At 44.5% G+C, this 25,370-nt stretch overlaps 1 protein-coding gene across 2 annotated transcripts in view; it reads right to left on the reverse strand.

The window, feature by feature from the left end:
- LOC147457587 (Glycosyl transferase, family 35) overlaps positions 1-25,370 on the reverse strand; it is a 104,787-nt gene that overhangs the window by 19,918 nt on the left and 59,499 nt on the right. For both annotated transcript variants that reach the window (XM_086512453.1, XM_086512452.1), the window contains exons 7-14: positions 24,988-25,105; positions 24,508-24,900; positions 23,484-23,636; positions 5,322-5,450; positions 5,012-5,248; positions 4,688-4,764; positions 4,408-4,594; positions 3,454-3,654 (exon numbers count right to left, since the gene is read on the reverse strand). In XM_086512453.1, the coding sequence (XP_086368579.1) occupies positions 3,454-3,654; positions 4,408-4,594; positions 4,688-4,764; positions 5,012-5,248; positions 5,322-5,450; positions 23,484-23,636; positions 24,508-24,900; positions 24,988-25,105 (1,495 nt within the window). The remainder of the gene's footprint in view (positions 1-3,453; positions 3,655-4,407; positions 4,595-4,687; positions 4,765-5,011; positions 5,249-5,321; positions 5,451-23,483; positions 23,637-24,507; positions 24,901-24,987; positions 25,106-25,370) is intronic.

Consider the following 25,370-nt stretch of genomic DNA (forward strand, 5'->3'; position numbering starts at 1 on the left):
GATTCCATAGTATTTTATTGTGACATTTGTGATTTCATTTTTGTCATTGTTGTCATCTTGTTACTCTGACTTTGACTTTGTATCAGATCCACCACATTGTAACTTTTTCGTCTCATAGGTCACTTTGGCCTTTTGAAGACGTTAATTCTATCTAGGGTCATGAGTTATGAGGATCAGAGATGTCTTGGACGATATCTACTTGAGTTACACAGGTATAGAGACACTTTACTGGGGAGAGCTAGAGAGAGGCAGTCCCAGAGACACATTACAGATTTCTTTTCACTAGATATGGGACAGCCAGAGGAGCAGCCACCACTGCAGAGCTCGTCCCACACTCATTCGACCACTACTGGCACTCTCATCGACCGAGCATTGGAGCTACAGAGATACAAACGACCGCGACTGAGGAGAGGAGCTACACAGCATCGACGGAGACTACAACAGAAGATTCGAGCCATACTCTCTCGACATCCAGAGTGCAGATGAGGATGGATCCTCACCATTTCTTCCATCTTTGTTTCACACACTGTTACATCCAGTTTACCGGGTACCTATTGTATCAGCTGCTACACCCACGTAGTTTTAGATTGTAGTAGTAGTAGTAGTATTTTGTTCCACTTCTAGTTCTTTTCTAGTTCTTTTGTACCCAGACATGGTATTAGATTCACTATTTTGTAATTGATTGGTCTCATAGGTCATTTTGGCCTTTTGAAGACGTTAATATAACATTTCATTTCATTTCATTTCTCTCTCTCTCTCTCTCTCTCTCTCTCTCTCTCTCTCTCTCTCTCTCTCTCTCTCTCTCTCTCTCTCGGAGATCCGAGCCCGGGAGCGCCGTGCCACTCAGGAGCGAGTGGCTCAGATGAGGGCCGACCCGACAGCCTTCATCCGGGTAGCCTTGGCACCAGACCCGCCCATGTACCACATCTTACATCCCCCCATTAGTACAGGATGGAGCTAGATAGCTTGATGCACTCTCATGATTGTACTACCTTGAGCATATAGACATGCATACACCCCTAGAGATAGAACTCCATCCCTCCTCAGATACCCCACTACCTACATTCAGTTCAGTTTTGTATCAGTTTTGTTTCATTTGTCTTTCCGATAGACGGATGACATACACACCATGTACATTTGATTTGTCTCATAGGCCGATTTCGGCCTGACATAGACGTTAAAAATCTTTCTTTCTTTTCTTTCTCTCTCTCTCTCTCTCTCTCTCTCTCTCTCTCTCTCTCTCTCTCTCTCTCTCTCTCTCTCTCTCTCTCTCTCTCTCGTATTCAGACATGATACGAGATTCACAAGTTTGCAACGGATTGGTCTCATAGGTCAGTTTGGCGTTAATATATCATTTCATTTCTCCGCCCCCCCCCCCCCCCCCCCCCCCCCCCCCCCCCCCGGGGGGGCCCCCAAACAAACGCCCATGCTCCCTACACTTTCGACATGGCCTGTGTGTGTCAACACCTAGTGGTTTGGGAGTGCGGGAAGGGTGGATTGGCCTGCAGCCTGTTGGACTGCAGCCTGCTGATTTTCAGCCAGCAGGAGGGCGGCTTGTGGCTATGTTTTCATTGCAGAGACCTGGTCCAAGTTTACGTTTTTTCATTAGGAGGGGGGCTATGGGGGTGTGCTTCGCTTTTGTCGCAAAGATCCCTTGAGAACCTGTGCTTTTTCAGCCGGTCGACAACAGAGGAGTGCTGCTGTTCTTCAGGAAGCAGTTGGACGAAATTGTGCCTGCGTTTTGAAGGCAAGAGGGGACTCGTGTTCACAGCTCACACCTGCTACAGCCGACCAGCTGGAGAGTTTTGAGTGGCACAAGGGGCTCATTATGGATCAATTTCAGCCGATGCATCTGCATGGTCTCTCACGTCAAGTTGATGGAGATTGTTGGATCAAGCCAATATCCTTGTACCTATTCTCCAAGAAAGATGTGGCCTCATGGTGTCAGGAGGTGTTTCCTTTTGATTAGAGGTGCACCAAGAACATGCAAGCATCTAGCCTTCCACATTATCCGCAAGGTGACTGCAACCACAGTAGCAAAAATCATCTTGTAGGGCTATGACTCAAAAGCATGTATAGTGTCTGACAACATATCCAATGTGCCTTCCTAGTAGCCAAGATCCGACAACAAGAAAACGGGATCCTCTCCTTCCCCTCAAAAGTAAGATGAATCTGGGAGCAATAGCCAACAAATCACACTCCGAGAGACGAAGCTAGTGCGACACCCGCCTTGCACAGCACGGCACAAACTGCTCACCAGACCATTTAAGCATGGGGGCAAACCCAAAGAGAGTGGCTAATAGTCTCGTCTACATGTAAGTTGCAACGCAAACAAGTTCGATCATGGCCAACATTGCCAGCTCATGTCCCCATTGGCAAAGCAATGTGAGCCATCAACCACATGAAATAAAATATACGGTGGCTGCTCTGCAAATCCCAAAGGAGGGGTCAAAATCGGTACGCAAATGCATAAGATAGGCGAGCATCCAACCAACACCCCAATCGTCCAAAATCCAAACTCTACTCCCGCCCTCATTTACCACAGTCTAGACCTTGGAGTATGCCTGCTCACATTTGCCCTTTAGAGATTCTAAAAACTTACTTTGTATTTCCATGGACAAGAGAGAGTTAAATCTCCGGCATTCTATTGAGAGCATCTGCTACGTCATATCAACCTTTCCGATACTCTAGCCATGCATCATACTCCCATAGAATCTCAACCCACCTGGCCTTTTGGCCCTTCAAATCAGTTTGATTTGTAAACCATCTTATACTTTCATGGTCAAACACAATGCCAAACTAAGCTCCGTCCGAGTGTCTCCACTTCTTCAAAGCATACACAATAGCATAAAGTTCTTTTTCGTAAGCAGAGTAATTAGGCTGGGTGCCATCAAGTTTCTTACTCTCGAAAGCCTCTGATCTACCATCTTGTGTAGAACTGCACCAACAGCTCTAGAACTAGATCAGTTTCTAGAACATATTGTTTCAGTTAAAGAATCATGTGACGTGAAGCGTGCTGCTCCAAATGATAGATAAAGTATGGCAAGTGTGCTACACAAAATCCCTTAATGCAAGACACATTTTGCTGATCAACCATTCCAAAGGAAGTTCATAGGAGTGAATTTCCGCTCTATCAAACATCTAGGGGCAATAGTGTGCAGGTGAATTGATATCCCTGTTTGTGTTTCTCAATAACAGCCAAGGATGCTACTGGCCTTTCTCTAACTGCAAAAAAGGGGTTTCATTTCTCATAAGAATTCAACAAACCCCATACCGGCAAATACATGATGCTGCCACAAAGGCGTCTTTATTCTAATATCAGATACAGACAAAAACAGTACCTTCTAAGAGTTGCATACAAAACCAATAAAGCCAGTCACATGTTAGTGGAACTTACATTTGAACTAAAAAGGCTCAAGGTGTAACACAACCTTTTCTAAAAATGAAGCATACCTCAATATCTTTGTAAGCCTCATCAACTTGATCCTGGCACTCAATATAAGCAGGAAAATCTTTTCCCACAAGGAAGTAATCACCCCTTCCAAAACCTTCATTGCCTTCCAGTGACCCTAGGAGGTCTTTGTAATCATATGTTCCAAATACTCCACTCTTCACATAAGCCTTCGCTTCCTCAAACCTTTTGTCTGGTTTAAACTGCATTTCACAAAAGAATTCTCAGATGCTGCACATTCAAGCTCTCAGGACTTAAATGCTGTGTGTGAAGGCAACTCACTCTAACATAGCTTGATATAAGTAGGGAAGTTTAGGCAAATACGTATCCTTATTGTCAGGTCAGAGAAAACTCAACCTCACAAACTAGGGAGAGGAAAGGAAACAGAAAGATAAGACAACAATTACAAAACTGAAATTTGAAAAAAGCATACAAACAATGTACAAGGGAAATTTAGAACCTTCAGCAAGTAGCTCTGTGCAACAGGTTTTGAATCTCCACTCCCTTCCCACGCCACACATAAACACACCACGCTTGTATACTAAATGGAAAACGTATCCAATTTACTAACTCATCATCTAGCAAACGGCAAACCTTATCACATTGACAAACTGCCAAATGCAGTTTTGTACTAGAAAAACCCACCGAGTCTAGCAATAAAATTTTGTGCATGTCTCAAAGTTCAAGAAGAGAAGTCTTAATGTAAATAGAAACAAAACAGAGAACTAGAATTGTAACTACTTGAAACGGTGATTCTAAAATCAACAGACTGCAAGCCTATCTCTCATAAACTTCATCTCTTCTTACGTTTAAGTAGCTCTTGTGCAGATTTTGAAGAGTCTAGGTGGCATAAAAGAGGCAAAGGTTTTTGAGCAAATAAATTTAAATATTGACCATGTAAGATGTGCAATCCAACAATTAATGCACTTGGAGGATTTTATATTGAATAAGACTACCTTTCCTTCCTGCCGTTCCTTCCGAAGGCCAGCTATCTCATGAGCATAAGCACCAAACAAAAAGAAGTTCTCCTCTCCAACACATTCACGAATCTCAACGTTCGCACCGTCAAGAGTCCCGATAAGAACACATCCATTCATTGCAAACTTCATATTGCTCGTTCCACTTGCTTCCATCCCAGCAGTGCTACACATCCATTGGAAAAATGAGATCTTGAAAAGCTGTTTTTATGCACTTAATAGGACAAAATGAGCGACACAAAACAATGCAATTGAGTACCTGATGTGTTCAGACAACTCACTAGCTGGAATGAGAACTTCTGCGACACTGACATTATAATCTGGTACAAATATTACCTGCAACGATTTCAATTGCTATTAGCAACAGAAGGGGCTACCTTTTCTCATTGCATGGAGCAAAAAGAACCATTTCAAACGACTTTCAAATACACAAAACTAGTCTAACAACCCAATAAATATGTGTGTGTACTCTATACACGCATACATAGAATTACATACGTATATGTACATATACACAGATATACATACATACAAAAACAAACAGCAAAAAACCACAGTTCTGAGACATTTTCATAGGCCCTACCTTCAACAAGTCCCCTATTTCGGGATCATTGTTGACTGTAGCACCAACATCCGTAATCAGCTTCACTATCCTTTTAGCTTGCACGTATGTTGCAAAGGCTTTTCCTCCAAAGATGCATACTCGTGGTGTATATTTAGCTTTACGCTCCTCTGGAGTCATCTCCTTCATCTTCTTGTAGCGATAAACCAATCCTAGAATGTTCAGAAACTGTCTCTTGTATTCGTGAATTCGCTTGACCTGTCACAAATTACAGTATGTTGTCATTATAACAGCATTGACGGATCCGAAAAGAGTAGAATTCAGCACTCACCTGAATGTCAAAGAGAGCATCAGGGTTAATGGTGTATCCAGTCTTCTCCTTGATATAAGCAGCAAGCTTAAGTTTGCTTGTTCTCTTTGCCTGCCTCCATTCTTTATGCAACTCCTCATTATCAGCAACCTGTGAATTTTGACAATGTGGTACACCGTCTTGTTTCAAAAGTTGTCTGATCTTGATTTAAACTAATCTCTCTCTATGACCAATGAGATCAACATGCTTCACAAAAACCTTATGCGCGTGCATCATAAGTGAACACATGCTCTACAAAAAATTTACGAACGTGTGTCATCAACAAAAAAATTGTTGATATTCTTCCCGGCTGATATTCAAGGAGACCTTGGCTGACTACTTTCTCCTAAAGGGCATTCCAAATGTCATCCTCATCGCGGTGGGGGGATTATGTAGCCATGGCACGTATAAACGTCCAAACATCCAACAGCAGGCTACATACAAAATGATGAAGAGGAAAGGACGTAATCCACAATGGTCTGCCTTTCAACCAAGGCAAAGCTCACACGATCAAGAGATCCGCAATCAAGTTTTTTTTTAAATGTCACCCACCTAGTGCAAGATTCCCTAGTATACATGGTACTTTGGCCTTGGTTCTACTGGCCGCATATGAAAGCCTTTGTTGAGAGCTATGAGCAAGACTCCATTCAGTGCCAGTTCTATCAGGATCAGCACCATAAATGCATAGAATCTTATATCCATTGCAATTTCTCGATCGAAAGTAGAATAGTGTCACAAATGGGAGTGCATAACAATATAAAATATACTCAGATGAATAGAATTTATCACTTAATACTGAAGCCAGAGGATATAGAGATAAATAGAGAGAGAGAGAGAGAGAGAGAGAGAGAGAGAGAGAGAGAGAGAGAGAGAGAGAGAGAGAGAAAGAAAGAAAGAAAGATTTTTAACGTCTATGTCAGGCCGAAATCGGCCTATGAGACAAATCAAATGTACATGGTGTGTATGTCATCCGTCTATCGGAAAGACAAATGAAACAAAACTGATACAAAACTGAACTGAATGTAGGTAGTGGAGTATCTGAGGAGGGATGGAGCTCTATCTCTAGGGGTATATGCATGTCTATATGCTCAAGGTAGTACAATCATGAGAATGCATCAAGCTATCTAGCTCCATCCTGTACTAATGGGGGGATGTAAGATGTGGTACATGGGCAGGTCTGGTGCCAAGGCTACCCGGATGAAAGCTGTCGGGTCGGCCCTCATCTGAGCCACTCGCTCCTCAGTGGCACGGCGCTCCCGGGCTCGGATCTCCTCGATCTGTCGGTGGTGGGAGCTCGCGCCCCTGTAGCCTATGACTCGTGGTCGTCGTCTAGCTCGGCTCACCTCCGCCTGTGGGAGTCACTCCCCTCTGAGTGTCTGGTGAGGGAGGGGCGGCAATCCTCTGAAAGAAGTCTGTGAGCTGCGATTGTCTCCCCTCTGTCTGTGTAGCTGTGTGTGGCTGTAGTAGTGTGTCCCGATGGCTCTGTATCTCTAGTAAGAAACGTCCGAGCTGTCTCTGATCTCGAGAGTCCATGATCTCTCGGAGAGTGGGCTGTCCTCTGAATAAGGCCTCATACCTGCCTCTGATCTCAGTGTATGCTCTGCACCTACATACAAAGTGCTCCTCACTCTCCACCTCCTCTGAGCAGGCTCTGCAGACTCGCTCCTCCCTGGGAACACCAGTATGTCTCCCGATCTCAATCTCTAACCTGTGTGAAGCCACTCTCAGCTGACCAATCGCCACCCGTGAGCTATGTGGCATATATGTGTCCATGTAGCGTGGTCTCTGTATGAACCCCCCAAACAATATGGTGAGAAACTGGTCTATGTAATCTGACATCCTCGTCCCCAAGCCAGGTGACTCCCAGACTCTCCTAGTGTATAGCTGCCACAGATCCTGTCTCAATACCAAGTTCCTCTCACTGCGAGAGAGGTGAACATATGGTGAGTGGGGGTCGTACTGGAATGGTGGTAGGCTCTCCATGTCAAGACCGTGTCCCTCAAACCATGCTCTGACCTGTGAGTACCATGCTCTCTCATGCCCACTCTCTGATAGCTGTATAGCTGCCTCAAATGCTCTACGAGTAAGTCTGTCAGGAGGTAGCTCTCTCATCCTCTGGATGAAGCAAACTGTCTGGAATAGTGCCTCTACAACCATAGGTGGTGTGGCGAGCTCGGCTCTAATAATGTCACGTGGCACTGTCTTCTTGCTGCGGAGCAAGCGTGAGATCATACATACCTATGGCCTCTCAAGCTGTGTCCACTGGTCAGTTGTCAATCCTGGTGCCCATACTGCCGCCGAGTACATCAAGGCCAGGGTGACTAAGGTGTCGAAAAGCCACCCCTTCGTGCGGGGCTCCTGAAAGTGTGCCTGGTGGCATCTCCGCTCTAGCATGGCCAGAGCTGCATATCCTCGGGTGAGCCTGTCAGCAGCAGCCTGCCTCATAGTGAAGGGTCCTGGTAGGCTGGTGAATGTGATGCCAAGGTAGACATAGGAGGTGACTACATCAACCTGTCCTCCTGCTGCTGTGAAGGTGGCAGCGCTCCTCACTGCATTGGATGTGTGAAAGATCATAACCTTGGTTTTGCCAAGGTTCACAGTCAACCCCCTGTGTGTGCTGAATTCGTCCAAGGCCTCAAGATGGCGTTGCAAGCCCTCGGGTGACTCTGAAATCAACACAATATCATCAGCATATAACATGATGTGGACCGGAGTACCTGCCAAGTCGCTCCCCTCTCCTCCTGCTCGTAGTATGTAGTCGGAGATCTCGTCGATGTAGAGCCCAAAGAGTGTCGGGGAGAGTGGGCATCCTTGCTTAACACCAATGGTGCTAGCAATGGTCTCTGAAAAACCGCCTGGGCAACGAACTCGACCCGTCACCCTCTCGTAGAGAGCATATATGGCCCAAATCATCTCTGTTGGTACCCCAATGCTGTGAAGGCGCTGGAAGAGTCTCTCGCGTGGGACTGTGTCAAAGGCCTTGAGGAAATCCACAAAGCAGCAGTAAAGCCTCTTCTTCCGCGCCTTTGCCCCATCAATGAGGGGCGCAGAACGAAGATGTGATCAGTGGTGGAGAAAGCTCGTCTGAAACCTGCCTGGCCTGGAGCTCGTAAACCCTCGATCTCTGCGTAGCAGCTGAGCTGTGCCTCAAGTACTGCTCCATATAGCTTGGCCATCGTGTGGCCAATCATGATAGTCTTGTAGTTCCCTGGGTCCAGGGTGTCGCCAGATTTGTGGATAGGCACTATGGTGTGCTGTGTCCACTCCTCTGGGAAGCCCTCCCCTATAGCCCGGTTGAAGACATGTGCAATCAACGGGGCTATAGTGGAGGCCGCATAAATGATGTGCTCACTTTGTAATCCAGTATGGTCATCTGATCGTCTGTGCTGCATGCGGCGTATGGCCCTCTCTACCATCTCTGCTGTAAAGAAGGAGGAGCACGTGGGGCATGGCTCGTGTGGCTGTGGGATAGGAGGCTGCCCTGGCACCTCATAAAGTCGCTCTGCATAATCATGCCATATCTGTGGATCCTCAATAGCTGTAGTCGGACGTGGCTCGCACAGGGTGCGCCATGCCGTCGCGCTATCCATGCTCATGAATAGGCGGTATAGCTCAAGCTCCTGTGCCTCTTCGAATGCTCGCCGCTTTTGGCGTGTCAGCGTCTTCATATGCCGTCTGGCCTCTCTCTCTGTGATCTCTCCTAAGGCTCGCCGTGCACGGAGGCGTCGGTATAGCTCTCTGCACTCATCATCATACCAGCGGTTCTGAGGCATAGTCCCCGGGGAGGGAGTGCGTCCTGTGTGAGTGGTGTGTGGAAAAGAGCTAATAGCTGAAGTGTGGAGAACGGAAGAGATATGTGATGTGAGAACTGAGAGTGGTGTGGATGGGTGGAGGAGGCATAGGCCATGCTCGACCTATGCTATTGAGAGAGAGAGAGAGAGAGAGAGAGAGAGATGAAATGTTATATTAACGTCTTCAAAAGGCCAAAATGACCTATGAGACCAGAGCGTTACAATGTGGTGAATCTGATACAAAGTCAGAGTAACAAAATGAAATGACAAAATGATAAAATGATAAAATAAAAGTACTATGGGATCCTAAACTGGTAGGCGTAAACTAAGCAGCTAGCTGGGGTAGCTAAATCACGTCACAAAAGATCTAGCATCGGTCGTTGGCGGATCTCATCAATCTCCTCCATGGAGAGAAGTCTGACCCGGCGTCGTGCATGTCGGGCCAAAGTGATCCAAATCCTCTGATGTAGCCTCCATCGATGCTCTGTAGTCCTCCGCAGTCGTGGGCGTCTCGATCTCCCCAGCTCCGTCGCTCAATCGATCAGTGTGTCTCTCGTGTGAGGCGGCAAGATCTGTTGTGGTAGTAGCTCCTCTAGGTGTCCAGTGTCTGCTGTAAAGAAGTTTGTGATGCGTCTCTGAGACTGGGTAGCCTCTCCTCTCATCAGGATCTCTCTGTGTCTGTGCAGATCAAGCAGAAACAAACCCAGGCATCTCTGATCCTCGTACCTCATGACTCTGGAGAGTGGTCCAAAGCCCTCTCTAAACAAGCAGTGGAAGCAACCTCGTATCTCGTAGTAGACGGGGCAGTGGAATGTGTAGTGTAACTCTGTCTCAAGCTCCATGTCACACAGGGTGCATGTCCTAGCCTCTACTTGCGCTCCGTTATATCTCCCAGTCTCAATCCGCAGTTGGTGTGAAGATGTGAATATCTGGCCAATAGCACACCGTATCCCATGAGACAAGTGGGTGTCCATGTATCTGGGCCTCGTCACAAAATCGTCCGCCGTAAGCTGGAGAAGATGCTCTCTATAGAAAGCCATCTTCGAGCCCAGCTCCTGTGCTGGCTATACCCATGTCCTCCTGGTGTCTAGCTAAGTCAGGTCCTGGCAGATGAGCCTTGTGGTCTCAGACTGTGTAAGAGTCAGAGAGGGTGCATCCAGTGAATACTGGAAGGGGGGCAATCTGTCTATACTAAACCCATGTGCCGGGAACCATGACGTCATCTCCCCATACCAAAATGTTGTGTCTCCCTACCTGGCTAACTGTAGAGAGGACTCAAGTGCAAGGTGGACGTATCCGTCTCTAAGAAGTTCCCACAAGTGGTATATGAAGGAAACGGATCGCGTGAGCGCCTCAACTACTAGTGGGGGGACAGCTAGCTCTGCTCGGATAATGGCACGTGGTATTGAAGCCTTGGCTCTAATGAGCCGCAAGATCATGGAGACCATAGGCTTCTAATGAGCTGCAAGATCATGGAGACCAGAGGCTTCTCCATGTCCCCCCATCCATCAGTACGACTTGTTCTCCTGTGGTGATCCAATGAAGGCCCCCATATCTCAGCTCCATAGAGCATTACAGAAGCCATCAGAGTGTCAAAGAGCCAGAGCTTCATCCGAGGCTCCTGAAACTGAACCTTTAAACACATCCTCTCTAGTCTCCCCGATGCCGAATGCACTCTAGTCAGTCTAGTCTGTCCCGCTCTCCTCAAAGAAAATGCTGGTCCACTAAAAACCACTCCAAGGTAAGTGTAAGCATTTGTATATTCCACTGTCTCCTCGCCATATGTGAATGCGGGCGCTGACCTCCTGATCCATTGTGGGGTGGTATTAAATACCATGACCTTGGTTTTACCAAGGTTGACAGACAAGCCACTCTCATGGGCGAACCTATGCAAAGCATCCAAGTGACATTGCATCCCCTCCGGAGAGTCGGAGATCAGTACAATATCATCAGCATATAACAATAGCGGAATCCATGTCCCTGCTAGCGGTGCACCTCTATCACCATCTCTCTCAATGTAGTCAAAAACCTCATCCACATACATACCAAATAGGAGAGAGCGGGCATCCCTGCTTCACCCCAATAGTGGAGTGAACCAGTGTAGATAGACCCGCTGAGGTGCGTACATGCCCTACTACTGATCTATAGAGTGCCATGATCCCTCAGATGAGCTCTGTGGGTACTCCCATCTCCTGTAATCTGCGCATCAATCTAGCTCTGGGTACTGTGTCAAATGCTTTGGGGAAGTCCACAAAGCTACATTAGATCCGTCTCCCATGGGATCTGCCCTCCTCGATGATGGCCCTGAGTGTCAAGATATGTAGAAAAACCTCTCTTGAACCTTGCCTGCCCAGCAACACACATTCCCTCCCTCTCTGCCCATCTACTCAGCTGCTTCTCAAGAATGGATGCGTACAACCGTGCCAATGTGTCCAATCATGATAGTGCCATAATTTCCAGGCTCCATAGGGTCTCCTGACTTGAAGATAGGTACAATCGTAGATAGGCTCCAAGTATTAGGCAAACCCTCACACATGGCACGCTTAAACATAACTGTTAGAAGCTCTGCTAGTAGATCTCTGGCATGCATGAAATGCTCAGCCACTAAGCCATCATGATCATGTGCTCAAGGTGCAGCGGAAGTGAATGTTGAACTTTGCTCAAGATGAGTGCTCCATCCTGTGCTCAAGGATTCCTTTTACTTACGGAAGGGAGAGCCTTTCGTTCCTTTGGTAAGAGAGTGCAAATAATCACAAACAAAGTGGGTAAACACTGTGAATGAAAGTACTGAGACCGAGATATAGAGAGAGAAGAATACGACACCAGACAAGTTGTCAAACCCTCTTCCAAGGGCCCCTCTCTCGTTGGTGAGAGAAGTTTACGCTATTGATTGCACAAATCTGATACAAGATGCTGATGAAAGTTCTTGACGCTACGATGCAATGAGGTTCTAAGTCGGAGACGACGGCGACGACGAGGACGACGGCTGGCTGAAAAAGCTGGTTTCACGGGCTGAAAACGTTGGTGTGCATGGCTGAAAATGGCGGTTCCATCTGCTGAACAAACGCTGGTTTTGTCTGCTGAAAACGTTGGACAGCAGGGCTGACGCAATTACAGCAGGCTGAAAACGCTAGACAACAGCTGCAAAAACGCTGGCTGAAAATTGCTGCTTGCTGGCGCTTATAGAAGGATCCAAAAACGCTAGGCTCTTGGGCTGAATTTGCAGATAAAAACGCTGGTTTCTTGGAGGGGGAGGGGAGGTTTCTTGCTGGAGAAGTCGCGCTAAAGGACCTGCTGCAAGAGATTGCCTGTGCTCTCCTTTGCTTCTTCTGCTCTACTGAGTGACTTCCAAATTTCTTTTATATTAACTAAGCAAATTTGCCCTACCCAGTTTCCCAACAAAGTCACTTATCAATAATAAGTGAAAAATGGCTAAAATAAGGGAAATAGGTTCTGTGCATTGTAAAATGCTCTTGATGGATTCTGATGGAAATACTGATGATCATGTTGTGTGCAACCAGAGGATATGCAACTACTCTTAAGTGTCTAGACATGCACGGTCTGCGAACAGACTCACAAAGGTGCCATAACACTTCCTAAGATGACATGAACCCTGGACTTGAAGTAGCTTGTCCACATGCACATAGGGTTAGATGTGCACGTGACAACCCCTCCTTTTTAAAGTGAGGTACTAGTACCGAGCTGCATGGCTTCCTTGTAGTCTGCCAACAACTCTGGGTAATCTTTGAAAAACTTTTCGCCGACCCACACTGTTTCGCGAGTTCCTCAATCCTTGAACTTCAGAAAGTACTGTCTCACTTGTTTCTTCGAACCATGGCGAAACCGATGCAACAACACTTGCTCCGACTCCATGACTTCTACTTCATCGATGATTTTCGGCGCTTCTTCTTCGGAAATGTCCTTTGGAGGTGTTCCCTGAAACACTTTCAACCAAGAAACATGGAAACGTTGTGCATTGACCATGAGTTAGCCAATTGCAATTTCATCGAAACCTCATTTATCTTTTTAATGACAGGAAACGGACCATACATTCTGAACGACAACTTTGGACACTTCTTTCCAACTTGCTTAAGGCGTTGCTTCATGATTCTTAAATACACCCACTCCCCTTCCTTGATCGAAACATCCTGATGATGCTTGTTAGCCTGGCGTGAGTAAGACTCCTAAGTTTTGCTAAGCCGAAGCTTCACACTCTCACAAATCTCATCTAACAACTGACTTTCAGCATTGGTATGAAGCATTTGACTGACCAAGCCAATCAAAAGTGACTGAAATGGACGGCCAAAAGCTGCCTCATACGGAATTTGACCAATGGCAGAGGAATAGAAGTCATTCAAAATAGCCTGAACTAATAGGAGATAGAGCTCCCAATGAGACTGCTGATCATGCACATGTGACTTTAAAACATCAAAAGCAAACTGATTATAAATCTCTATTTGACCATTTGATTGTGGATGAAAAGCTCATGAAAAATTCAACTTAGTGCCAAAATTTTCAAAGAGTGCGCGCCAAAAATTGAACGTGAACTTAACATCCCTATCTGAAACAATCGATTTTGGCAAACCACAGAGGGGATACCAATGCTTTATGAACAACCGTGCCACATCTTGTGCAGTAACTGTGGCCTTACAAGGAATCAACATGCAAAACTTGCTGAAACGATCAACAATTGTCAAACATTGAGTGTTCCTTGTATGCAAACTAGGTGGAAGATCAGTCACAAAATCCATGGAAATATCTTAAAAAGGTCCATCGGGAATAGGCAACGGAAGCAAGAGGCCTTGCTGCTTACCCCGAGGAGCTTTTACCTTTTAACAAATAGTGCATTGTGTGACATAACGAAACACATTTTTTCGCATTTTAAATCAATAAAAGAATCTTTTTATTTTTTCCAAAGTGGTGTTCATTCCCCTGTGCCCACCCGTGAGAGAGTCATGTGCATCGTACAACACGGTTGTCCTGAGAGAGGGCAACACACATAGACAGTGAAAATATAACAAACCATCACGAATGAGATAGTTGCTCGGCCCTTGGGAAGCAAGGGCCTACAACCATTGCTTACCAAACTCGGAATTTGCGTACTGGTTCTTCATATTGTCGAAAGACACACCCTGAAGAGAAACTGTGGATCTATACTCAAGAGCCAAAATCTGTCCTTTGTGACTTAACGCATCTGCAACAGGGTTAGCTTTTCCAGGCACATACTCAATCAACCCTCCAAATTGCTCAAAAAATTGTGACCACCGTGCTTGGCGATCACTCCAATGTGCACTATGCATAGACTGGAGCCACTTGAGGGCTTGGTGATCTGTGCGAACTGGGAACTCTCTACCATACAAAAAATGCTTCCCATGCTTAAGAGAGTGAATGACAGACAAAAGTTCTTTATCATAAACTGAATAATTCTTTTCTACACTATTGAGCTTCCGACTAAGGAAAGCTACTGGACGACCATGTTGTTGAAGCACAGCGCCGATGGTGACATTGCTCGCATCCGTCCATACCTCAAAGGGATCATCCCAAGAGGCAAGGATAAGACACGGTGCTTCTGTCACCGAAAGCCTCAATGGCTGCCTTGGGCAAATCCACGCGCTGCCGGCGGATCTTTACCCCTTTCAAAACATCAGTCATGGGAGTGGCAATGCGTGCAAAATTCTCTATATGCGAACTATATGCTTGACATAAACCAAGAAAAGAACGCACATCATATGTAGTTTTGGGCAAATCTCAATTACGGAAAATGCTTCCAATACTTAAGAGAGTCAATGACAGACAAAAGTTCTTTATCATAAATTGAATAATTCTTTTCTGCACTATTGAGCTTCCGACTAAGGAAAGCTACTGGACGACCATGCTGTTGAAGCACAGCGCCGATGGCGACATTGCTCGCATCCGTCCATAGCTCAAAGGGATCATCCCAAGAGGCAAGGATAAGACACGGTGCTTCTGTCACCGAAAGCCTCAATGGCTGCCTTGGGCAAATCCACGCGCTGTCGGCGGATCTTTACCCCTTTCAAAACATCAGTCATGGGTGCGGCAATGCGTGCAAAATTCTCTATATGCGAACTATATGCTTGACATAAACCAAGAAAAGAACGCACATCATATGCAGTTTTGGACAAATCCCAATTACGGAAAATGCTTTCAATGCTTAAGCGAGTGAATGACAGACAAAAGTTCTTTATCATAAACTGAATAATTCTTTTCTGCACTATTGAGCTTCCGACTAAGGAAAGCTACTGGACGACCATGCTGTTGAAGCACAGCGCCGATAGCGACATTGCTCACATCCGTCCACACCTAAAAGGAATCATCCCAAGAGGCAAGGATAAGACACTGTGCTTCTGTCACGGAAAGCCTCAATGGCTGCCTTGGGCAAATCCACGCGCTGTCGGCGGATCTTTACCCCTTTCAAAACATCAGTTATGGGTGCAGCAATGCGTACAAAATTCTCTATATGCAAACTATATACTTGACATAAACCAAGAAAAGAATACACATCATATGCAGTTTTGGGCAAATCCCAATTACGTAGCTGTTCCACCTTCGCGGGGTCTAGCTGTACATCTTCTGCATAAATGATATAATCCAAATAAGTAACTTCAAAGAAAAAACTCACATTTCTTAGCTGCAATGTACACTTGGCACTCATCCAAACGGGTTAATACCCTTTCTACATCCTTTTCATATTGTTCCCACGATGCAGAAAAAATGAGAATATCATCAAGAAAGATGAACACACATACACCAACCATATCACCAAAACGGCCTACCATGAGACGGTTAAATATACCCACGACACTTGTCAATCCAAAAGGCATGACTACATACTCCCATTGCCCTCACTCAGTGCGAAAAGCGGTCTTGGAGATGTCGCCTTTGAATACCCTTACGTGATGGTATCCACTCTTGAGATCGACCTTACTGAAAACCTTTGCCCCATTGAGCCTATCGAGGATATACTCAATGCAAGGCATCAGAAACTTGTTCTTGACGGTCATCTTGTTCAGTGCCCTGTAATCAACACACAAACGAGACGAACCATTCTTCTTACGGACAAACAAAAAAGGAGCAGCAAAAGGACTTACACTTGGACCTATGAATCCTCTGGCCACCAACTCCGTGAGTTGCCACTCTAACTCTTCTTCTTGAGTCTTGTTCAAACGGTAGCGAGCCTTACTGACAGGCTGTGCCCCCTCCGTGAGCTCTCAATGCGATGGTTCTCCGGCCGCTCGGATGGGAGACAGGGTGGGAGACGGAGTGGAAGATCATCCTGTAAAAAGAGATGCTTAAGCTTGGTAAATAAAGCTGAATACCTGTCGGAAGTCTGAATGCTCTGAATAACTGGAGCAGCATAGATGAATGCCGCTTGTGCTCCTCGTCGTAATTCATGCTTTGCTTGCACATGAGAAATGAGAGGCAAAGAATGCAGACTCTCCTCAGTACGAATGATCATGGGAGAGTCACTTTTGGCATTTAATATGAGAGTATTGTCCTCCCAATCAATGAGAGGGTTATGCTCATGAAACCATCGAATGCCCAAAAGCATATCCTATCCTAAAAGAGGAGACACGACAAATTTCCTACGGAAGGCAGCTTGTTAAACTGAAAACAACACATCACAGCACTCTTGTGTAATGAGAGAGTCCATATCCGGAGCGAAGCCAGACACCTCGAGAGGAGATGTCGGACTAACCTCTAGACGGGCTCTCTCTACAAGAGAGGCGCTGATCACATCATGCATACTGCCTGGATCAAACAATATGACAAGACCCTAACCCTTTACATGACCATAACACTTCATGAGAGACTCATCAATGTGTGTGTCAGAAACATGTGAAGACTCAGATTGATTCCTTAAAGTGCTTGTGATAGCTGTGGGTTCTTTAGGTGGGGTTGTCTTAGGACAAACCTTCTTAATGTAACCCTTGACGTGACATTGATAACATCTACCTTCCTTAGCATAAATCACTTGTTCTTCAACTGTTATGTAGCCTTCTATAATTCCTTGTGCTTTAGCTTTACCCTTAGATTCATTTTGAGAGTTCTTTTCCAAAGGATTAGAGGAAGATTAGCTAAAAGAGTTACCATTCTGAGGGTTCTGAGAAGTCTGAGAGGTACTTTGAGACGACTTGTTCTCCTTAGGCTTTCCCTTCTTGTGCTTCATCTCTTGTGCGAGAGCAATCGCTACCGCCTTGTTGAGATCCACGGGATCGAAGACTTCCACATCACGTTCCTTCATAATGTCTTACCCGCAATAGCAGGTAATCTGTTAGGAAACTATCCGATACTAGATCAATCAGTAACCTTCCGTATGGTTGAGCAAACCAATTTATTGCATAAAGCAATGTTTCAACTCGATTCTACTCTCATAAACACTCGAGAGTGATCAGTCGTGGTTAGACATATTTATACCTCGTGCGTAAAAGCAATAAGAAATTTATGAGTCCCTCAAAGATTTAACTTTGATCAAAGACCTATCCTCGCTTAAAGTTTAAGGGTCTTTTGTTCAAAAACTCAGGAGTTAAATTGAATTCCCTTACTCCAAAATTTCTCCGAATAGCAACATATCCTTCGAGGAGAGGTAACAAAACTTCGTTGTTTCTGTGTTCAATGATTCCCATCCTACTACGGGGATTAGATTTCTATGTACACTTAGGTGTACCCTTGCAGCTTGTATTGTTGACTCCACCATCCGCTACAAAGTATCTTGCGGATGCGTCTACAAAATTCGGGCAAAAGTCCTTTGTTGAATTTCTTCATCTTTTCTTCCTCAGAGAGGGCTCAAGAGTGGAGCCACCTTTGAAAGAGTGAACCAATACCTATTCATGTAATCCAAGACTCGCTCGTGCTCCTATCAAGCAAACTGATCCCAATCTTCTTTGATGCCTTCCTCGAAAGCATAGAGGGAAAAAAATGTGTCGGAAAATTCATCCTTGAATTAAACCAAGTCTTCTTTTGAATTCCTTGCAAAGCTTTGGTATACCACCAAGCACTCACAATCCCCTTGAGATGCTTCACCTCATGCATCACCTTCGACACTTTTGACAAATTGACGTTCAAAACATCAACTTCAAATTGTCGAATGAAAGCAGTAACTTTCAGGGCATCTTCCCTTTCGTCAAAAGTATCAAACTTAACTGAAATGTTATGAGGTCTAGAGACTTTCATATCCTTCCCGAAATGACGGGATTTCTTGGCAATGGTTCTGGATTGATGTTCATGAATATGTTTTGAGTTTTGAAGGATCTTGAGCATTCCGCTCCTCGGATTCTCTAGGTTCTTGAGCATCGTGCTCTTGTCACCTTCTTAGAGAATCCAAAGTTTTGTCGACTTCTTGTAGAAAGAAAAAATTTCCAAACTCTGCGAGCTTTTTCTGCAAGTCTTAGGGTTCCACTTGCTCTCTCTCTTGGCTTGTCATGGCTTCTTCCGTATCTTCCGAGAGTCGTCCTCCTTTACAGAGAAAGAGAGGAGACCATGTGCTGATACCACTGTCACGAATGGGAGCGCATAACAATATAAAATATACTCGCATAAATAGAATTTATCACTTAATACTGAAGCCAGAAGATATATATATATATATATATATATATATTTATATATATATATATATATATATATATATATATATATATATCGAGAGAGAGAGAGAGAGAGAGAGAGAGAGAAAGAAAGAAAGAAAGCTTTATTAACGTCTACTAGAGGCCGAACTCGACCTATGAGACAAAATCGATGTACAACTGTCAATGCCCTCTGGGTGACCAGAAAAAGGACAAAATATAACATGAAATAAAATAAAATAGGACTGAACTAGTAGGATAGGAGTGATGAGTGGAGTGGGGTGGGAGATGGAGCACTAACACTAAAGGTATGTGAAATATATGCGTAGGGGTGTACAAGAATGCAATGCAAACTAGCTAGCTCCATCCAGTCCCATAATGAGGATGTAATATGTGATACATACGCGATGGCGAAGTACAAATCCCTTGTAGCATGATCTCCGGATGTAGATGTAAATGAGCGATCTGCTCCTGGATACGGCGCTGATGAAGAGCCCGAATCTTTGTAATCTCCCTCTCATGTAGTACAGGTGTCTGGTAACCAGATGCTCTCGGTCTCCGTCTGGCTCGGAGGTCCTCAGCTCGCTGAAGGGTAACCCCCTCCTGTGTCGGCATATGCACTCTAGTAGATCTCTGAAAGAAGTCAATGAGCTGGAGCTGCCGTCGCTCCCTCCCTGTAATAGGATCCTGTAGTAGCATCTGCCTATGACGTTGTATCTCCGTCAAGAACTGGCCAAATCGGCGCTGGTCTGTAGACTCCATGATCTGGCGTAGTGTGGGGTGTCCACTGAACAAGGAAGTGTATATGTCTCTGAAGTCACTGTATGCTCTGCACCTGCATACGTAATGCTCCTCGCTCTCAACCTCCTCCTGACATAGTCTGCAGATCCTCTCTGCTCTAATGACACAGCAGAGAGAGAGAAGATCGACACAGCACTGGGACCAGAAGATGGGATGCCCCCCCCCCCCCCCCCCCCCCCCCGCCCAAAATAATAGTATCTTTATTACTGAGGAGAAGTCTATACAAGCACTTGAACCGAACGTATTACCACGTTCGTTCTAGAATCAGACTTGATGGTTCCGGGAAGCCTCAACTTCATATTCCTAGGACAAAACCCTAAGGAACTTCCGTTCCTTATTCTGAATCCTCGAGAACCAAGGTTCTCGCCTCTGGATCTCACCTTCCAAACTCACGGCATGGCCTCCTTGCAACTCTTTTCCGATTCTGTTCCTGGAGCTCTCTTCCAGCAGAACAACTATGCTTTCGTGGACGCGAAGACCTTCCTTGGAGGTCAACTTCCAGATTCCGACTCGAGAGTCTAGCGTTCTCAGATTCGTGAATCTACTTCCCAAACTCGGATACGAAACCCTTGGGTTGATCCGGCTCTAGTGCTTTTCCTCCTGCAAAAACTTATGCCTTCCTCTGTTGCAGAGAAGAGGTGTGCTTTGGGGTTCTTTCTTGTAACAGCCCCGTCTACGACGTTCACAGGCTGAAAACAGAGAGAAAAAAACAGCAGCTTGTCGCAATAGAAACTCTCTCTGTAGACACTTCTTCGCGATGGAACTTGCGCACTGGGTCTTGGCACAATTCTAACACAGTTCGGAATTTCTTCTCGACCGTGGAATATTCCCTTTCCGATGCCGCCCTTGTCACCCACCATGTGACGCATCAAGAATACCCATCTACTAGTCCTTTCCTACCGAACATACAGTACAATCTCCTTCACGATGTTCTGTCACCCATCCTATGACACATCAAAGATGTCCATTCCCGGATGGTCAAACACTTCTTCCTAATGCTCCCTATCACCCATCCGATGTGACGCATTAGAAGTACCCGTTCTTGGTGGCCTTACAAATATTCTCTTTCACGTGCTCCCGTCATTACTATGAATGACACACTAGATATATCTGTACTCGGATGTCTCCAGTGGAAAAACCCTCTCACTTATATTTCCAATAATTTACTTAGAATTATTTTTCTAAAGTGTTCAAAGTGAGAAAACCCTCTCACTTAAAAATCCAATAATTCATTTAAAATTAGCTTTCAGTCAGATAAAGCCGATATAGCAACAAATAGCCTTTTGATCATAGTTTTTTCCGGATCCATCCAATTGGGGAACCGTACTACCGAACCCCTTCGAGTCTGATAGCAGTCTGATTGGGTTTTTTGTACCTTCCCAATGATTATAAAAACCACCATCTACTTTTAGACTTAGTCATGCTTGTCATTGGTATGTACTATGATAAATGATCTTGGATTGGGCTAGATTTGAAGTTTTTATGGCGTTTCACTGCATTCTATAGTTTTGTGCTCCTCTTGTAGCAAGCTTGGACGAACACCCAAGCGAGAAATCAATAGCAACACATGAACGAAAACTGCAACCACTGAAGTTGAATAGAGAGAGAGAGAGAGAGAGAGAGAGAGAGAGAGAGAGAGAGAGAGAGAATAGGAGAGTCGACACGAAAAGGCGGATTTCTGCATCCAAAAAAACTAGCCCAAAGACTCGTGCCCCTCTCGATATTTCTTTCTTGATTGATCATAAAGGTACAATGGCCGAAAGTCTCCTTCCCGCAAATGCTCCCAAGCTAATCTACCAAAGAAGGGGGCCCTGGGCACTTATTTAAAGGTACAAAGGGGGACCCTAAACAGGGCGCCCCAGTTGCTTGTCAGTTAGTCCAAAAGCTAAGTCCCCAAAAGCTTGTGCAAAAATCTATTAGAGCAACCGTACTGCAGTGCCATGTGGCACGATTTTTGAAAGCCACGTCATCAGCTTTGCTTCGCAATTTTTGAAGTCCTTGCTTGTTTGGAATTATGGCCGACCACTTTAGTGGGCCCTTTTAGGTCCACACTTGTGACACCTCTATCTTGTATTAAGAGTCATATGTAGACCGTTTTTAGTGTGTTATATGGAATACGACGTATGGCATTCTCGCAAGGTCTTACTCCATACTTTTGTACCCGTCCAAGTCCAACGTATGGACAAACTATGCTTTTGATGGACTTTGTAAAAGGACTTTCTAATGAATCGTACTAGAAGAGGTCAAGATGCCATAAGGGTTTATCCTAGCCACTTGAACCCCATAGCAAGATTCATACCACTAGGACCACAATGAACAGTCGTTCATAGCTCAAGTCTTGTCTCTTGTACTAGCTCTATGGTTTGCCTAGGGCGTTTGACAAATATCATGGAATGCAGCTCCCTTTCCATTTTCAGCAAAGAGGCTTTCCATCATTGGATCTTGTCGTGCATGTTGTCCTCAAAGCATCTCAAGACCGTTGGACAAACGGAATGCACACACACTATGTTACGCTCGTGTCTCTCGCTCCAAGAGTGATTGTAAAAGTCATTCACACAGATCGAATTGGCTTTTAATAATTTCTAAACATTCATTTGTTGGTTATGGTCTTTCAAGCTTATGCATGCTTAAGAGCCGAAACCACCTATTGCTCCCAAATTCAAGGGGGTCAATTTGTAATCCATAGCGGGGTTTTGCAAAATATGCAGGAGAAGGAAAGCATCAAGACTGCAAAAGATTGTGCCACCATTTATGATGACCAACATAGGCAACCCGTTGACCTCCAAGAAGATATCTTTAGAGAACTAAGAACTCCTAAACGCTCCTGACTGATTAGTCACTTAAACCAAAGCTGGTCCTTGACCAATAAAACAATTTCATCGAACCTTTCACTACAAGGATAAAATCTTAGGAAATATTAATCTAAGTCAACTAATATTTGGGAGAGGGTGAGGTTTATGTTATGGTTGTTATGAAGTCCAATAAATAGGACCCTGTGCTCATTTGTGAGCTATCTTGTGCGATCACCACGCTTTGACAAGGCATACTTGGACACCCAAACTAGCGTGTGGGTTGGCATTATGGCACGCCAGTCCTTGAGGCATGGCACCATGCCAGAATAACTGCAGACTTCCAGGCTCGCAAGGGAGCTAGCTAGGCACTATGGCTGGAAGGTGAATCAGATGTTTAGCTTAACTTTTGAGTCATGTCATGTGTACAGGATGGACCCCTGGGTATCACTAACACCTCTGATCTTGAATACTCACTGAGACAAGGTTACCCCCTAGGCCTATGTTTTTGTATTTTTTAGAGTCCATATTTTTTCTTAAAGGGTAAGAGCCTCATGCCAGATAGGTGACACAAAACAACACATGCCAGATAGGCCAGTCATGTCATGTGTACAGGATGGACCCCTAGGTATCACTAACACCTCTGATCTTGAATATTAGGTTACCCCCTTGGCCCTATGTTTTTGTATTTTAAAGAGTCCATATAAGAGCCTCATGCCAGAAGGTGACACAAAAAAACACATGCATACATGTATGTAAATAAAAAAGACACTACACGATTGGGGCAATCAAGGATCTCAACAGTACTGACGATTAAGAATTATCAAGTCCTGATCAAGAGACTCTGAGATTAAGTCCATTTAAAGATCAGTTCTTTAAGGAGCTGAAGCATCAGTATATCTGTCACTCATTGATGTTTCGTATGTTCTCTTTCTTAGGATTGTTGCACTTCTTTGTGTATGTTTGATTATAATGAAATTTGTTCCTTGGAAAGAGAGGATGGAAAGACAAAATGTTCTTTCCCCACCATTTGGCTAAATTAGGACCAAGGCAAATCCAACTTCTCTCAAGACTCCAGCCAATCCCTCTGAACAGATATAGTCTAAATAATTCAAAATCTTTTAAGACTTAAAATCGACGAGATCCCTAACTCCAGTGAGAGTAAATCTAAGGTAGTACCTGGCGCAATTTAGCCAATTCGTCTGTCTTCAGAACCCAATCTTCAGATCCAACCCACTTGGTTATGACCTTACTCAGTTCAGGATTGCAGAAGTATAACCACCGCCTTGGAGTAACTCCATTTGTCTTGTTCTGAAACTTGCTTGGCCAAATCTGAAAAACACACAGAACAGTCAAAAAGGAGCAAAAAGCACTATCACTACGTGGATTTTTCTGGTCTCTCATTTGCCAATCAAAGAAGCAGCTTGACTGAAGATAATGCTGAAACCTCGCCCTTAAACACATGAAATAGTATTAAAGAAACATCATCAACCTTCATACTCTGATTTACAGTTTCTGTAGGACTGGGGACAGAATGCATGGGGAGATAAGAATGTTTAGAAGGACCAAAAACATGATCCAGACAAAACTGCAGCCAGACATGAACCTTGAGCAAAAACTGCTATACCTTGTCTCTTTTATAAAAATAGGTTAGTTGATAATGTACAGTACTATCATTTAGATTAGACCACAAGAGAATGCTCAGTAACCACCATGAATAGAAAAATTTTAAACACACTGTGCATGAAAATTCCATAGCACATGAGATAGGTTGAAGTCACAACCTTTTTGGCGCAGAATGGAAGACAATAGTGACTAAAGTTCCTCAAATCAAAACTCCAATGAACTTTCTTGAATTGGCTACCACCCATAAACACTGTGATAGCAGAGGATGAGCCAAAGTTTTTAAACCACCTGCTAGACATGACTGCAGGTTTCAAAGATTCCATTGTTTGCAATAATTGGATTAAAACATATTGCACTTAAGTGGCCCTGGCAGATCTAAGATCTTTATAGCAACATACTTACAAAAATGGGTCCAAGTTTTTTACCAAAACTAAAATTAAAGGGGACACTATAGTCTGTTGCTTTTATAGCTTAGTTACAACTTTGCCTAAACCCCCACTTCATCTAATAGTCTTCCTTTCGTAAAAGCACATCAAAATTTTGGTGTAGAACAAAATTGAAGGACGAAGAAGATTACCTTGTAAAAATCATTGAAGACTTCGTTTTTCACAATTTCACTGTGAATGGCTGCAACCCCATTTACGGTGTGTCCAGAAATAACACATAAATTCGCCATTCGCACCATTCCAGGTGGCTTTGCAACAGGAGGTTTTGCAATTGTCTTAACCTCTTTTTCTAAGCTCTCTACATCAGTATCGTTTTCACCTTCATCATCCGTTGGTTCGTTTTCACCTTCAGCATCCTCTGGTTCACTGACAGAAACCTCATCAGATTCTTCCCTTGAGCTGTCAAACAAGGAAATAACGGAGGGAGACAGCTCATGATTTTCAAGTATTCTCATCTTGTTCACTGTTTCTTCAAATGTCTTCTTGTCTGCAAAGTGCTGAGATTCAAAAATTGATAAAATAAACTGCACACAGAAATTACGGAACCCTTAGATGCAAGCCATTTCAAAAATAGTGGCAATAAAAAGTTTGGACTGAGTTCAAGAAATTGCCTGCTCATCAATTTTCTCGATTATCTCAACATGTCTAGGAAGAAGCATTTTCATGATTTCCAGTGGCCACCTCTCCAATGCCTCAGGAAGTACAGTATGATTGGTGTAGGCCACTGTTCTGGACATAGTTACATACATACATACATACATCTCTCTCTCTCTCTCTCTCTCTCTCTCTCTCCTCTCTCTCTCTCTCTCTCTCTCTCTCTCTCTCTCTCTCTCTCTCTCTCTCTCTCTCTCTCTCTCTCTCTCTATAATATATATATATATATATATATAATATATATATATTGGGACAGCCAGAGGAGCAGCCATCACTGCAAAGCTCGGCCCACACTCATTCGACCACTACCAGCACTCTCATCGACCGAGCACTGGAGCTA

Source organism: Adiantum capillus-veneris, chromosome 5 (assembly GCF_014529385.1).
Source record: "Adiantum capillus-veneris isolate H3 chromosome 5, ASM1452938v2, whole genome shotgun sequence".
Lineage (NCBI taxonomy): Eukaryota > Viridiplantae > Streptophyta > Polypodiopsida > Polypodiales > Pteridaceae > Adiantum > Adiantum capillus-veneris.